The following is a 16,877-nucleotide window of genomic DNA, read 5'->3' on the forward strand; positions in this document are numbered from 1 at the left end:
ACTCGGGAGCGGATTGCCACACATGTGGGATAAAGGAGGCATTTGATTACATGGAAGCATGCAATGAAACGCTCATTATGGCAAATGGTGAAAGATATATGTGTACTCAGAAGGGAGAAGTTTCAGTTTCCATCCAAAGCCTTTGTGGAACTGTTATGGATTTAAGGCTGCAAAATGTGTTTTATATGCCAAACTCTAAGGAATGTTTACTATCTGTTAAAAGGCTAGTCAATGCTAATTTCCAAGTGACAATAAGGAAACCGTTTAATTTTAGTCCTGCCTCTCCAAGCAATGGGACGAGAAACACCCAACACACGTCCTGCCCTCTTCCCCTCATCTCCAGAGCAAAACTGAAATCTTCCTGGTTTGGAAAACCAGGGAAAGAGGGAATAGTGGGGATGGGGGACACACAGGGGGAAATGTGATGCCCCCACAAGTCCTTGCATGTCCCCCACTTGTACTACACATATTCCTTACACATCAATCCATATGTTCCTGATGGGCATGGATGCAAGTTGTTTGCCATGCTCACACACGTCCTGCCCTCTTCCCCTCATCTCCAGAGCAAAACTGAAATCTTCCTGGTTTGGAAAACCAACTGGAGCTCATTTCCTTCCCTCTGAAATCAAGGCTTGTGGCAAGGAAAAGAGCTTCCATTTGCCCCAGCGCCTGAATGTGGACATCACAGCATACTGGTGGTTTATTGAAGGCTTCCCAAACTACTAATTGCACTCTATGTGCAAAGGGGGGAAGGAAGCAGCACAGCAAAAAAAGACATATTGCGGAGGAAATGGAGTTTGGGCATGACATCTGAACAGAGTCTGTAAAGAACACAAGCCTATTGGGAAGACCTCTGTCCTAGCCATGCAGTGCCCAATTTGAATCAGGGTCATGGTGCACAAAGTAGGGTTTCCAACTCTGGGGTGGGAAATTCCTGTAGATTTGGGGCTGGAGCCAGGGAAGAGCAGGGTTTGGGGAGGGGAGGGACTTCAGCAGGGTATAATGCCATAGAGTCTACCCTCCAAAGGAGCCATTTCCCCGCAAGGGAACTGATTTCTGTAGTCTGTAATTCCAAGAAATCTCCAGGCCCCACCTCTTTGCCAATGGCAAGATATTTTTTTTGGGCAGAACCTGAGGAGGCCGGGGTTTGGGGAGGGGAGGGACTTCAATGCCATAGAGTCCAATTGCCAAAGCAGCCATTTTCTCCAGGTGAATTGATCTCTATCGGCTGGAGAAGTACAAGCTTTTGGAAATAACCGAGCAAGCTTGCATAACAGTCCCCCCAATCCCAACACAAACCAAACAATTCCCTTTTCATATATCAGCTTTGCAAATAAGATAGGGTTGCCAACCTCCAGGTAGAGCCTGAAGATCTCCTGGAATGACAGCTACAGAGGTCTGTTCCCCTGGAAAAAATGGCTGCTTTGGAGGGTGGACTCTATGGCATTATACCCCACTGAGATCCCTTCCCTTCCCTCCCCAAACCCCACCCCTACCAAGCTTCTATAGCAAATCTCCAGGAATTTCATAAACCAGAGTTGGCAACCCTAAAATAAGGCATACTTAACCTCAAATTAAGCCCCGCTAACTAAAGTGGGACCTCTGAACATATTAAGTGGCTCTGCATCTGCTAAAACAAGAAGCCTGCAAAAGTGTTTACAAGCTGGCCCTAAACCTAACCCATCCCCTCATTATGTCAGTTTTTGGCCTTAAAGAAACAAAACAACCCCCCTCCCCTCCCCACAAAGCTACTTTTATGAAGTTCACCTGACTGCTCACTCAGAGTTTTCATATTAATTCAGAATATACATTATAACATATTATATCAGCACATTTACAGGGCATGACCTGGCCAAATTTAACTAGTTCTAAGTGGGGTTGCCAACTCCAGGCTGGGAAATTCTCCAGGCTGGGAGATTTGAGGCTGGAGCCTGAGGAGGATGAGGTTTGGCGAGTGTTGGGACCTCAGTGGGTATAATCCCATGGAGTCGATCATCCAAAACAGCCATTTTCTCCAGGGGAATTGATCTCTGCGTTCTCCAAGATCAGTTGGAGTTCAGGAGATCTCCAGGCTCCATGTGGAGTTAGGCAACCCTAGTTCTAAGTCAAGGGGAATGGAAATAGCTGAACATTGGCAGGATCATGCTCAGACGCCGCGCCCTCCTCAGGAAGAGGGACAGCAGGGGAACCAGTCCCTTCCGACTCTTCCTGCGGCATAAGCAGATTCAGCCCAGTGTTTTTTCGACGAGTGTTTGGAAAGGATACAGTGTAGGCCACATACTTCCATCCGTGAGGGAGAAGAGGGATGTAGATGCCAAAGCCGATGATAGCCAGGTAGGCATAAAGCCCCAGGGTGACTACCTGGAAGGAGTGGAGAGGCAACGACCAGCCATTCACTCGGGAGTGCGGCGGGGCCAGGGTGAGGCCGTTGTGTCCGTTCTGCTCCTCAGGTCCCGTCCGCCGCAACTTCTCATCAAAGCAGATCATCTGCAAGACAGAAGCCCAAACCCTTCCTTGAAAAAAAATGGCTTCTACCCTCAACGGACCTATAGAACCTCACCTGTGGAACATGCCAGGGATTGGGAAACCGAGGCGCAGCCCCGCTGCCTCACCCATTATTATTAATAAGTTTATTAATACAGTCGACTGACCAATCTTGTGCCAACACATCAAAATTTCCAGACACAATAGTTTTGCACTGCAGAATCACAGACTGGCCGTACATATAAAGGTATAAGGCCAATAAAAGCAACCTCTGGTTAAAATTATCACATTAAAATTGACAAAAATTGTAAAATCTTGTAACAATCATTCCCTAATAAAGCTCCGCGTATTTTAATAGCAACAGCGCAGAACTTGGCAGTTTGGAGCGTAAGCTGAGGGTCTTCTCTTAATAGGAGCTTCTTTGCCAAAAGCTCAGCTGACTCATCAGGGAATTTACCAAGTGTGTGTGTGGGGGAATGCTGCCCCACCCATCCGCAAAGGCCCTGAGGAGGGTCACTTTGCTGTCCTGTCGGCCCCTGCACAAACGAACCTGACTTTGCTACCTTCCCTGACAAGGAGAAGGCCCTGCATTTATCAAGCCTTCAAGTGTCCAGGGAGCGAAAGCCTTTCAGTCCTTACGGGGAGGAGGAACAGCATACCATACAAGAGACTGACAAGGCCTGCAGAGGCCCAGAGTATTAAAGAGAGTGTGCTGAGGTAAAGAGCGTGCTGAGGTTTGTGGGCTTCCTAGAGGCACCTGGTTGGCCCCTTATGTTCTTATGAGACACAGCTACTTTACATTTATTAACAAAGCTCCTTCGACCCGAGATCGTACAACAGCATTAAAATTAGTTACCCAGTGCTAATAAACCATACTGGGTTTGGTTTATTGCATATGGCCAAAAGCCATTACTGGAGTTATAGAGATCAGTTTACCTGGAGAAAATGGCCGCTTTGGCAATTGAACTCTATGGCATTGAAGTCCCTCCCCTCCCCAAGCCCCGCCCTCCTCAGGCTCCGACCCAAAAATCTCCCGCTGGTGGCGAAGAGGGACCTGGCAACCCTAGGCCTAATGCATGCAAAATAATTGCACATGGTCGATAGCCTCAATCTTACCAGTAGAACAGCTACATAAGCTATCAGAGAATGGAGTTCCCCTATAGCAGTGGTTCCCAACCTTTTTTTTGACCAGGGACCACTAGGACTTTTTTGTTCGGTGCAGGGACCCCAAGGTTCAAAATAAAAATTCAGAGAATTTGAAAATAAACTTTAATCATAACTGTTAGTTAAACTTTAAGCTTAGAATAATATTTGAATATGTATTTTTATAATAGAGAACTTTTAATTGAAAATATTAATTTATTATGGGTTTATAACTTTGTTTCGCAGACCTTAATTTAGTTCTCGCGGACCCCTGGGGGTCCACGGACCCCTGGTTGGGAACCAGTGCCCTATAGCGTCCACCCAGCTCTGCAGTAGGCAGAGCATTCAATCTGCCCGTCATGAATGCATGCCGGCTGCTTGGGACGATAAGGTGTTTTAGATATAGCAGAAGGTGAACAGGAGGGGATATTCCAAGAGCCAGAGAAGAACAAACACGCCGGGCACAAAGTTTGGTACTAATTTTATCAAACTGAAACAGCTCCTAAAAAGGGCCATCGACATTTCCTTCCAAGCTTACTTTGAGCAGTGATTTACTTTATACCAGGGGTCCCCAACCTTTTTTGAGCCTGGGGGCAACTCTGGAATTCTGACACTGTGTGGTGGGCACAGCCACAAAATGGCTGCCACAGGAGTTGGAACCAGCCACAAAATGGCTCCTGTGGCTTACCGTCAGTCACACAGTGAAGATCCTTGTGCTGTGGTAGCAGCTGCTGCCAGACCAGCGCTTTTACAAATCTGCAGAGTCAATCAAATGGCCAATCAGAAGCTTTGCTGGGAAAAAGTCCCACCTGGCTCCAACCACTTTCTCAAAATATTTGGCAGGTGCCAGGGAAAGTATCAGCCGATGGTGTGGCACCCATGGGCACTATGTTGAGGATGACTGCTTTAAGCAGTCTTGGAGAATTCCAGCTTTACTCACAAAAAACAACAGAATGCTGCCTGCAGGAGTGTTAAAAGTGCAAACTGAAATCTGAACGGCAACACATGTCTTGCAGCTAGAGGCACAAGAGTACCACCATCGCTTACACATTACTCAAAAACAGTGCTTGAGGATTCTCAAAGACTTTCACACACGGAGAGCCCTCCTCCCCCATAAATTATGTTATTCCCACAAAATGGGGAACCACAGGAAAATCCCCGGTCTCACAATGTCCCTCTCCAGGATTCCATAGGCTCTCAGGGGTTGCAGAAAGCCAGTTTGCCCAACTCCTGCATTGGATTCGTTTTTAACTGGATCCCAACCGGTGGGATATAGAAAGCAACCAATCAAAATCTGAGCCAAGCTCACCCCGTTGTTAACCTCAGAAGGGTAATTAACTCAGCTGAAATCTTTGGGGTCCAAACTGCCAAGGCTGGGGTAGACAGCCCCCAGCATGCATGCTAAACAATGGCATGATAAATATTTTTCCTTGGCACATAGGTAACACACATTCAGTTGGTCAAATATCATAAAATAAAAAAAACACCAAATGCATTTCGCTTCCGCCTTCCTCACTGATGCAATAAGTATCATCAAGCTACCAGCCTCTGATGAATACAAGAAACAACAGATAATGACTATATACAAATGTATCCACAAATATCAAATATATCAGAAAATGTCCTCATGTTCAATAGGAATTGTAGACTTGTAATTGAGTTGAAAGTATACAGAATTCTAAAAGTCTGCATTTATAACAAGGCTTCTTTGAAGTCCTCCCACTATATATGAGATGGGAGGGACATAACCAGGTCAGAATGGATAGGATAATATTTGTATGGGCATCAAATAATATTCAAGACCAAACAGGTAGGGTTGCCAAGGTCCTAGAGTTGACAAGTTGGAGCGTGTCCAGAGGAGAGCGACCAGAATGGTCAAAGGTCTGGAATCTATGCCCTATAAGGAGAGACTTAAGGAGCTGGGTTTGTTTAGTCTGGAGAAGAGAAGGTTAAGGGGTGACATGATAGCCAATGTTTAAATATTTGAAGGGATGCTATGTTAATGAGGGAACTAGCTTGTTCTCGGTTGCTTCAGAGACTAGGACACAGAGTAATGGATTTAAACTAAGAGAAAAGTGATTCCACCTAAACATTAGGAAGAACTTTCTGACAGTGGGGTGGGGTTCGACGGTGGAATGCGCTGCCTCGGGGGGGGGGGTGGAGTCCCCGTCTTTGGAGGTCTTTAAGCAGAGGTTGGATGGCCATCTGTCAGGAGCGCTTTGATTGTGGGATCCTGCATGGCAGGGGGTTGGACTAAATGGCCCTTGTGGTCTCTTCCAACCTTGTGTGATTTTGTGATTTTTACAGTTCTCCTGGAATTACAACTGACTACAGAGATCAGTTCTCCTGAAAATGGCAGCCCCCTCCAAAGGCACCACCCCCAAATCTCCAGGAATTTTTCAGGCCAGATTCGGCAAACCTAAACATAGGGCCAGATCTCCTTCCAAGCAACTGAAACTGAAATATCCTGAGATGCTGGAAACACTGCTAAGGCCAGCAGCATGGGAGAAGACAACAGGCTTATCCTCACCTCCTGGTCCCACACAGCCGCCAGAAGGGTCAGAGGCAACCCCCCCAAGATGTTAGCGGTCCTGCTGGGCTCCAGCTTGCTTCCAGAGTGTCTGGCCAGGTACAGTCTTCTCCTCTCCCCTTTTGTTTGCCAGCACAACAACAGCTTCACAGGTAGCTACTGCATTCTGAGGGGCACACAGTTCAAAAAGGCTGCCTAACCCCATCTCATGAGATCTCAGAAGCTAAGCAGGGCTGGCCCTGGTTAGTAATTGGATTGGGAGACCACCAAGGAATGCCAGGGTCACCATGAAGAGGCAGGCAATGGCAAACCACCTCTGTGTTCGTCTCTTGCCTTGCCACCTGGTTGGCTACTGTGTGAACAGACTGCTGGACTTGATGGGCCTTGGTCTGATCCAGCAGGGCCTTTCTTATGTTCTTAAACCCTATTACTAATAGGGTCACCATAAGTGGACTGTGACTTTCCACCATCAACCCTGGTCTAGGCCAGTTCTGGCAGCTTTTTGGTGCCAGCACAATTTCCACAGATCCACTCTGCTTTCCATTTCCACATGGCTATGCCGCCTAAGTGCCCATTTCCTGCAGGGTAGCTAAGGGTCAGAAAGGGGAGCCACTGACCAGTGTCAAAAGTCAAGTTGGAAGCATTCATGCCCACATTGCACTGACATTACAGGGATTCACTTCACAGAAAACCTGCACTGGATCATGCTGCATAACAGAAAAATGCACACACACACACAAAAGAGGGGTCACCTGGGGTAGTAAAGGGAAGGTAGGAGAGGATTATGAGAAGACAAAAGTCACTGGAAAAGACAATCATGGTAAGAAAAGTTGAGGGCAGCAGGAAAAGAGGAAGACCCAACAAGAGATAGATTGACTCAATAAAGGAAGCCACAGCCCTCAATTTGCAAGATCTGAGCAAGGCTGTCAAGGATAGGACATTTTGGAGGACATTGATTCATGACTTGAAGGCTGAACACACACAGGAGAGGATTATTCAAATCTTTCAAATTCTTCTTTGGCTTGTCACACAGAAAGCAGGCCAGCTAGAAAGGTATTTCCCAATGCTTATTTATATATTAGCACCAACAGTCCATCCTGACTTGGATGGCCCAGGCCAGCCTGGTTTCATCAGATTTCATATACTGAGCAGGGTCTCGACTCCCCCAGTATCCTGCCAAGGTGGACTGCCCCACAGAGTCACTCTTCTCCCCTGAGCACCGAGGGGTACTCCCTACACTGGCTGTTCAAACCAGATCCCAAACTCAACTCCGTTCCCGTCCTAGACTGACCGACGTGAACACCAGAGGGGGGGAGGCTGCCACCCATAAATCGAACCCGACTCCCTTACCTACTCCGTCCACTCCGCCGGCTCCCGAGAGCCAAAACGAGCCGCTTGTGCAACCCCCCTTCTCACCTCCGGACTCCCCCCCCTACTCAACCAGACCAAGTCCCACCTGCCTCTCAGGGTAAGATGGATCTGCCTATTTCTTTTCTAGACTCTCTCCGTTCCCACTGCCAAGCAGAACTCGCTGCTCATACACTCCCTCCTTCTCTGCTGGAACGAGGAGGTTGTTGGTACAGAGACTCAATACTTTATGTGCCCAAGGGGTTGTGAAGGGAAGTCCTGCAACTAGCTCATGGTGCCAAAACCGCGGGGCACTTTGGGTTTCTGAAAACGCTCCACTTATTACGCAGGCAATTTTGGTGGGCGGGCATACCAATGTGGACTCCTTCATCCGCAGTTGTCCAGTCTGCGCCACTGTCAAATGATCCCAAGGGAAGCCCCCTGGACTATTGCAACCGTTGGAAGTCCCTTCTAGACCCTGGGAAGTAATTGCTATGGATTTTATGACTGATCTCCCCCTCAGTGAGGGAAAAACAGTTTTGTGGGTTATTACCGACTTGTTTTTTAAACAGGTGCATCTCGTCCCGTGTGCTGGTATCCCCTCCGCCCCAAAGTTGGCCCGCCTCTTTGTGTCACATGTCTTCCGACTACATTCGTTTCCACGCAAGATTGTGAGCGACAGTGGAAGTAGTTATGTTGCCAAATTTTGGAAGGCTTTCCTCAAACTGGTTGGGGTCGAACAAGGTCTCTCTAGTGCTTTCCACCCCCAAACTGATGGACAAACTGAACGTGTTAATGCAGTTTTGGAATGTTATCTCCGTTGCTATGTAAACTACCACCAGGATGATTGGGTTGGGTTGTTGCCTTTTGCTGAGTTTGCTTAAACAATGCTGTACACCAATCCACAGATTTCAGCCCATTTCAAACTGTATATGGCCAGGATTTCAGTCCTATTGGCCATATCGATGTTTCGGGGGTGGAGGGTGGTAAAGATGTGGCAGCTTGGGCAGACGCGATTCATACCACCTGGCCCTGGCTAGTGAAAAATCTGGAGCGGGCTAAACGTAAATACAAGGCTCAAGCCGACAAGCACCCGTCTCCTAGTCAGGACTTTAAAGTGGGAGAGTTGGTCTACCTGTCAACCAAAAACCTCCAGTCCACCCGCCCGTATAATAAACTCAGTGCCAAATACGTGGGTCCCTATCCCATTTCTCAGATCATTAACCCAGTAACCGTGGAACTCTCCCTTCCAAAGACTCTGAGGCGCATCCATCCAGTTTTCCATGTAAGCCTCTTAAAACCTCATGTTGCATCCTCGCAATGGCATCCCGAACCACTTCCGGAACAACCAGTGATGGTGGGAGGGGAGGAGCATTTCGAAGTTGCTAAGATCCTGGACTCTCGTATTCGTCACGGCTCTCTCCAGTACCTGGTTCGTTGGAAACACTTCCCCCCTGCCTATGACGAATGGGTTCATTCACGAGATGTTTCCGCCAAGCACCTGGTGCGCGCCTTCCACATTGCCTACCCCCACAAGCAGTCCCCCTTGCAGAACGGGAGGGGGCCCTAAGGGGAGCAGAATGTCAGGCCTGCTCTCTGTGTCTAGAGATAGTTTCATTTTCTCACAGGCTCCCATTCAAGGACTGTTTCCCTAACGATCGCATTCCTTTTCCCTTTGAAGCTAGCGGGTGCCCGTGGGAGCCTGCCCTGTTGGACTGGGGGTTACCATGCCAACCTGTGTTATCGTGATTAGAACTATTCCCCCATATATTCTGTTGTATGTTCCTGTTGCTCCATTCCTACCTTTTTATTTCTGCAAGCTCTGAAGACTTGTTTGTTCTCCATTAAAGTCAACTCTTCTTTGGACTGTTTGTCTGCGAGTATTGCTTGTGTGAGTGCAATAAGAGCAAGTGCTTACATTAGTACTCAGATGGGGAGGAAGCTCAGGGTCGCTACGAAGAGGCAGGCAATGGCAAACTACTTCTGAATGTCTCTTGCAATGAAAACCCTATGGGGTCACCATAAGTAGACTACGACTTGATGGCACTGTTAAGTCCGCGTAGGGAGGACACATGAGGTCGAGACGGAGTTCCAACACAACGCGTTTATTGCAGTTCAGAACAGAACTAGAGAACACAGTAGAAACGGCCCTGCTTATATGCTCCTCTGGACGCCCGCGGCCACTCCCCCCCTGATCCGTGATAGGGGGAAAGAACCCCGGGGTACCAATGGCACGTGCCGGCTTAGGGCCAATGGCACGCGCTGGCTTTGGCCAATCACGTGAGCAGGGCTTTGGAGCCTTCGCCCAAGACTCAAGATCCAACGTTCTCCTGCATATCCCCTAACTATATACATACACAACACCCCTCCCCCCTAAGTCCTGACAACACACGAACAAACATAGTCCTTAAGGTGGCTCGGCTGTGATCTTGTGCGCTGTGAGCGGTGTGGTGCTGGAACGGGGGCTTCCGGTTGCTCGGCAGCTGCGGGCCTATCATGTAGCTCGTTGGCGAGGTCGGCCTCCGCTCCGTCTCTGGGCGATGCGGCCTCATAGGTCGGTAGCGTCCAGTCGGAGGTGGCGGATTCCGTTGCGACAGGCGCGGAGTCTGCGGGGTTGGGGTCCGGCGCCGTTTCTGGAGCAGCGGTGTGGCCAGGCAAGTTGGCTGGGCGGTGGAGCAGCTGCTCAATGTGTTGCAGCAAGACTTGCCCATCCGGATTGGCAACCCGGTGGAGACCGGCAGGGTCTCGATGAGCATCACATTGAATGCCAGGGAAGGGTTGAGGTCAGGGTCGGAGTCCTCCAGTGGCAGGCGGCTGAGGGCATCCGCGTGGCCAATTGACTTCCCGGGACTATGTGTAAGGCGAAAGTCATTTGCATTCAGGAAAATGGACCAGCGGAGCACTCAGGGCGACAGGATCTGAGGCGTCTGTCGGTCCGGGAGGAAGAGGCCCAGGAGCGGCTTGTGATTGGTGACAATCTCGAACAGCCGGCCGTAGACATAGTCATGAAACTTTTTAACGCCGGCTATGACGGCGAGGGCCTCCCGGTCTATCTGGGCATAGTTGCGCTCCGCCGGTGAAAGGGTCTGGGAGTAGAATGCGATCGGTGCCTCCCGCCCATCAGGCATCCGGTGGCTAAGGACCACGCCGATGTTGTAGGGCGAGGCATCACACGTTAGTACCACCGGCAGCCGCTCATCGAAGTGTACGAGCAGGCTGGTTTCAGAAAGGAGGCCCTTGGCGCCCTCGAAGGCCCGTTGGTGGGCTGCGCCCCAAGACCACGGAGTGGCCTTGTCAAGCAAGCGGTGGAGGGGCTCGGCTACCGACGCCTTGTTGGGCAGGAAGGCGTGGTAAAAGTTCAATAGTCCCAAAAACGCCTGGAGCTCCTGCTTGCACTGGGGTGGGGGGGATAGCTGGAAGGTCCGCGGGCCGCGCATGCTGAGGAACAGCAAGAGCTTCTTGCTGCCATCTGTGACATCATTGGCGTCCATGAAGCATGTCACCCGGTCGGTGTAGCTGTCCTACTCGCTTGGGCTGGCAGAGTCGAACGGTTCCAGTGAGCCTCGGGTGGCCATCAAAGCGAGGTGTTGCGTCTCTTGGTGTGTCGTAGGATTTCAGCAAGGCAAACCGGACTGCCTACCGATCACTGTAAGGTCGCGGAAAGCGAGGCGTTTTCAGCGAGAGTGATTTCGGTATCAGAGCTGGGCTGCCTACCAGCCTTCATCGCCACTGTTAAGTCCGCGTGGGGAGGACACACGAGGTCGAGACGGAGTTCCAACACAACGTGTTTATTGCAGTTCAGAACAGAACTAGAGAACACAGTAGAAACGGCCCTGCTTATATGCTCCTCTGGACGCCCGCGGCCACTCCCCCCCTGATCCGTGATAGGGGGAAAGAACCCCGGGATACCAATGGCACGTGCCGGCTTAGGGCCAATGGCACGCGCTGGCTTTGGCCAATCACGTGAGCAGGGCTTTGAAGCCTTCACCCAAGACTCAAGATCCAACGTTCCCTCCCCCCTAAGTCCTGACAACACACGAACAAACATAGTCCTTAAGGTGGCTCGGCTGCGATCTTGTGCGCTGTGAGCGGTGTGGTGCTGGAACGGGGGCTTCCAGTTGCTCGGCAGCTGCGGGCCTATCATGTAGCTCGGTGGCGAGGTCGGCCTCCGCTCCGTCTCCGGGCGATGCGGCCTCATAGGTCGGTAGCGTCCAGTCGGAGGTGGCGGATTAAGTTGCGGCAGGTGCGGAGTCTGCGGGGTTGGGGTCCGGCGCCGTTTCTGGAGCAGCGGTGTGGCCGGGCAAGTTGGCTGGGCGGTGGAGCAGCTGGTCAATGTGTTGCTGCAAGACTTGCCCGTCCGGGGTGGCAACCCGATGGAGACCGGCAGGGTCTCGATGAGCATCACGTTGAACGCCAGGGAAGGGTCGGGGTCAGGGTCAGAGTCCTCCAGTGGCAGGCGGCTGAGGGCATCCGCGTGGCCAATTGACTTTCCGGGACGATGTGTGAGGCGAAAGTCATTTGCATTCAGGAAGATGGACCAGCGGAGCACTCAGGGCGACAGGATCTGAGGCGTCTGTCGGTCCGGGAGGAAGAGGCCCTGGAGTGGCTTGTGATTGGTGACAATCTCGAACAGCCGGCCGTAGACGTACAGTACAGAACAGAACTAGAGAACACAGTAGAAACGGCCCTGCTTATATGCTCCTCTGGCCGCCCGCAGCCACTCCCCCCCAATCCGTGATGGGGGGGAAGAACCCTGGGGAACCAATGGCGCGTGCCAGCTTAGGGCCAATGGCGCGCGCTGGCTTTGGCCAATCGCGTGAGCAGGGCTTTGGAGGCTTCGCCCAAGACTCAAGCTCCAACGTTCTCCTGCATATCCCCTAACTATATACATACACAACAGGCACTATCTACTATCAGCCACAGCCCATGAAAAGAATAATGTTGTTTTCTGTTATAAAAGTTTGTTTGAATAACATGCTCATTTTTAACAGAGATCATGAAACAAGACAAGATGTTTTCCATCCTTTTCATGCAGCTTTTTCATACTTCTTGCCACAAATCTTCCCCTGCCATATTTCAAACATGAAATAAATCCTCATGGAAGATTTATATCATCCTGAAATATCAGCTTTCCTGCTTATAAGTAAATTGCTTATGGTGATGATAAACCTACCACCTTAATCTGGAAACCAGTTATCATGGTTCTAGGGCTAAAGAAGTGGGAATAACAAATTCCTTTTCAGGATCTAACCTAACTTTGTCATTAACATATTCACTTCCTTTCTCCCTTGTCTTTACATTCATCCAATATTCACCAAAGAACTCCAAGGAGATTTTAAAAGTGGCTCTCTCCCCTTTACATAATGACATTAGAGCATTCAGCAAAAGCCCAACCATTTACCCTCAGGGAATGAGGGTTTTTCTTAAGAGAGGGTTTCTTATACAGAATGCTAACAGTGCTTTTAGAACTTACATGTATGTTATTCTCTGGTCAACTGCAGACGAAGTTATGGGCGGCTTCCAATATGCACATGTTATTACACAAGAAAAGAAATATTCCAAATATAATCATGTACCTAACAACAGCTTGCATGCTTTGCAACATCTCCAAAAGAGGATTTCTTGCACAGTTTGGTGGAAATGAACTGGAGGCAACATCAGGGGAAGGCCTTGGCAGCTATGCCCTGTTGTTGGTCCTCCTGAGGAACTGGTTTGCCTCTGTGTGAGGCAGGATAATTGAATAGATGGACCACTGGTCTGATCCAGCAGGACTATTCTTATGTTCTTAACGCACAGTCAAGGCCTAAGAAACATGCTTTCCTGACCAATCTATCTTCTGAGGTTAAGAAGCTCTTCTTGGGTAACCAGCCCCAACCTCCTTCTATTGTTAGCCTGAGGTGTCCCTCTAGCTTGGCTAAGCCTTAGTATCCCAGCATGGGAAAGCAACTAGGCCTTATAGGTAGGTTTGCCAACCACCAGATGAGGCCTGAAGATCTCCCAAAATTACCACCAATCTCCAGAAGATAGAGATCCCCTGCAGAAAATGACTGCTTTGGAGGGTGGATTCTATGGCATTATATGCTGATGAGGTCCCTAACCCCACTCTCCCCAGACTTCACCCTAGTGTTGCCAGGTCTCCCCTGGCCACCAGTGGAGAATGGGAGGGTCTACCCCCCAAATCTCCAGGTATTTCCCAACCCACAGCTGGCAGACTTACGTAGGTGAGGTATGAAAGCAGTAATATCATACCCAGGATCTTTAAAAGAAAATATCTTTCATAACTCAGTTTAAAGATTATGTAAACCAAAACACAGGCTTATGGGAATTAATCAGAATACAACTGAGATGGTGCAGATTACTAGAAGGAAATCCAAAAGGAGAATAACTAGCTAATCCTAAACTGACAGGTATAAGAACATAAGAAAAACCATGCTGTATCAGACCAAGGCCCATCTAGTCCAGCAGTCTGTTCACACAGTGGCCAACCAGGTGCCTCTAGGAAGCCCACAAACAAGATGACTGCAGAGCATTATTCTGCCTGTGTTCCACATTTACGATCCAAACAGGCCCTACTTCCTAAAGTGCACATTTTAGAAGATAACTGGTGGCTGCAAACTGCAAAGAGAAAAAAAAAAGTTCTGAGACTAGTCAACGTTTTTACAGCCTTGTTCCTCTCACTCTTGAAATTTCCCTTGCTTGGACTGTATGTCCCCAAACGCCAAATGGAACACATAAAACTGTCCTAACACTCTTTGGCAAAGCCTTTTGTATTAAAAATTGCATTTTGATACCATTCGTCCTTTAGAACTTGAGAGAGGATGGCTAGCAAATCCCAATAAATAAGATTTAAATCTGTTCAATTTTAAAGTGCAGAATAATGTTCATTTTTATAGAATGCAATATCAGGAATGCAATATTAGACTTCATTCACAAAGGATTTTTATGTATTACCCTAGTCACACATATCTGGAGTCGCACATCTAGAAATATGGTCTTGGAGCAGGGTCCTCCAGGAAGTTCTCCTGAGTCCTGATTTCCCATTATTTAAGTCCATGTATCCACAAGCAGACAACTTTAGGCCAAGAGAGAACAGTCCTAATTAACCAAGAATGGCAATATTGGTGATACAAACACACCGCTAACAGCAAAAGAACTCCTGTATACTCTTTAACGTCACACCGGAGCAACAGATTCCTTAGGTTGGAAACATGCAGCCTGTTTTGAGCCCCCGCAGCCAGAAGGATTCTCACAGACTGGAAGCTGCGTAGGGTTGCCAGCTCTGGGTGAGGAAAAACCTTGAAATTTTGGGGATGAAGCCTAAGGAGGGCAGGATTTGGGGAGGAGAGGGACTTCAACGGGGTACAATGCCATAGAATCCATCTTCCAAAGTGGCAATTTTCTCCATGGGAACTGATCTTTATCGCCTGGAGATCCCAGGAGATCTCCAGCCACCACCTGGAGGTTACCACAAGAAAAGAAGGCTCAGTGCTGTAAGGATAATTGGAGCAACCCAAAACAGCACTATAACACTATAAAGCAAATAAGTGAATTTTATAAAGTGCAAAGTGAATAAATATATACAGCATATACAAAGGGAGTACAAACAGATACAAAATTTACAATAACAATCCAATAAGTATGACTTATCAAGAGGATGCCAAGGATCCTGATTCAACAGGTAAGTTCAAGTAATCAACCAATTAAGGTATCATTTGATATTAGAATTTTTTGAATCATTCAAATTCTTTTTAGGTTGCAGTTATTGGAACAAAGCCACAGGAAAAAGATGTCAGACGTGTTGTCTAGATCGGGACCACGTTTCGCATATAGCTTCTTCGGTGACCTGTATCAATAATAGATATAAATATAAGTGCCTTAGTAGGTGTTGTCTCATAGAGACCGCAAAGATTTGTATCCAGGTCTCCAAAAGGACAGAATAGTCAAGGAAAGATAAGGATATCTTTCCTTGACTATTCTGTCCTTTTGGAGACCTGGATACAAATCTTTGCGGTCCCTATGAGACAACACCTACTAAGGCACTTATATTTATATCTATTATTGATACAGGTCACCGAAGAAGCCATATGCGAAACGTGGTCCCGATCTAGACAACACGTCTGACATCTTTTTCCTGTGGCTTTGTTCCAATAACTGCAACCTAAAAAGAATTTGAATGATTCAAAAAATTCTAATATCAAATGATACCTTAATTGGTTGATTACTTGAACTTACCTGTTGAATCAGGATCCTTGGCATCCTCTTGATAAGTCATACTTATTGGATTGTTATTGTAAATTTTGTATCTGTTTGTACTCCCTTTGTATATGCTGTATATATTTATTCACTTTGCACTTTATAAAATTCACTTATTTGCTTTATAGTGTTATAGTGCTGTTTTGGGTTGCTCCAACCACCTGGAGGTTGGCAACCCCAAAGCCATGAGAGTGAGCTGGCCCTTGCACTAGCAGAAGTTGCAGATGCTCACTGAGGTTAGTTCTGCCAGCCAGAGACCACGCCAGGAAAGATAAATTGCCATGCTTTTGGAAATGCTGGGCAAGGGCCCTTTCTCTTACCCTGAAATAAGCATTCAAATGAGTGACCACCAGGCTATCCCGGAGAGAAGAATGCGCACATCCCTCCTCTTAACACTCTGGCTGCATTTTTGCCATCAAGTCACTGCTGACTTATGGCGACCCCTGTATCGTTTTCAAGGCAAGAGAGGTTCAGAGGTGGTTTGCCCTTGCCTGCCTCCGTGTCACGACCCTGGTATTCCCCGGAGGTCTCCTATCCAAATACTAACCATGGCCAACACTGCTTAGCTTCCAAGATCTGACGAGATCGAACTAGCCTGGGGCTATCCAGGTCAGGGCTCCACAGTGCCTAGTCATGTTTAAATGCCCTTACATGCAGATGGAGTTGTACACACAGCAATGTTGTTAGCACACCAAAGCACACTCACCCAGGCCATTGATTGCTATTTTGCCAGCATTACATACAAATGCGGCAGCAAGTGGTGTAAATTAATTTAACATGATCAGGAGTACATGGAAGGCTTATTGTGGAAAGGGCTAGCCGACAAATCAGGAATTAGTTCTGTTTGAAGTGCTAGTCTTTTCTTTCATTGCCATCTAAAACATGGCACAAGATCAAATGAATTGCTGTTCAGGCATGGAGCATACCCATCAGAGAAACAGATGAACACATGCATAAGTATTTCAACAAGATCTAGGTGGTTTCCACATTGGGACAGGCTTGTGTGGTTTCCCTGTTGCTGCTGTAGCAATGGGGCTTCCATGTCATCACAGTTTCCCTGTCCTGGTCCCTCGGCAATAGCCATCCCCTGCCCTCAGGCCACTGAGACTTTTTTCAGTTT

General features: G+C 48.2%; 1 protein-coding gene across 1 annotated transcript in view; it reads right to left on the reverse strand.

Moving 5' to 3' along the window:
* The window catches only part of LOC130484777 (palmitoyltransferase ZDHHC11-like), a 38,213-nt gene extending 27,998 nt beyond the window's left edge, over window positions 1-10,215 (reverse strand). Inside the window, exons 1-2 of the mRNA XM_056857861.1 lie at window positions 9,897-10,215; window positions 2,266-2,513 (exon numbers count right to left, since the gene is read on the reverse strand). Of these exons, the coding sequence (XP_056713839.1) occupies window positions 2,266-2,513; window positions 9,897-10,215 (567 nt within the window). The remainder of the gene's footprint in view (window positions 1-2,265; window positions 2,514-9,896) is intronic.
* Between the last annotated feature and the right edge of the window lie 6,662 nt (window positions 10,216-16,877).

The sequence above is a fragment of the Euleptes europaea genome, chromosome 11 (assembly GCF_029931775.1).
Source record: "Euleptes europaea isolate rEulEur1 chromosome 11, rEulEur1.hap1, whole genome shotgun sequence".
Lineage (NCBI taxonomy): Eukaryota > Metazoa > Chordata > Lepidosauria > Squamata > Sphaerodactylidae > Euleptes > Euleptes europaea.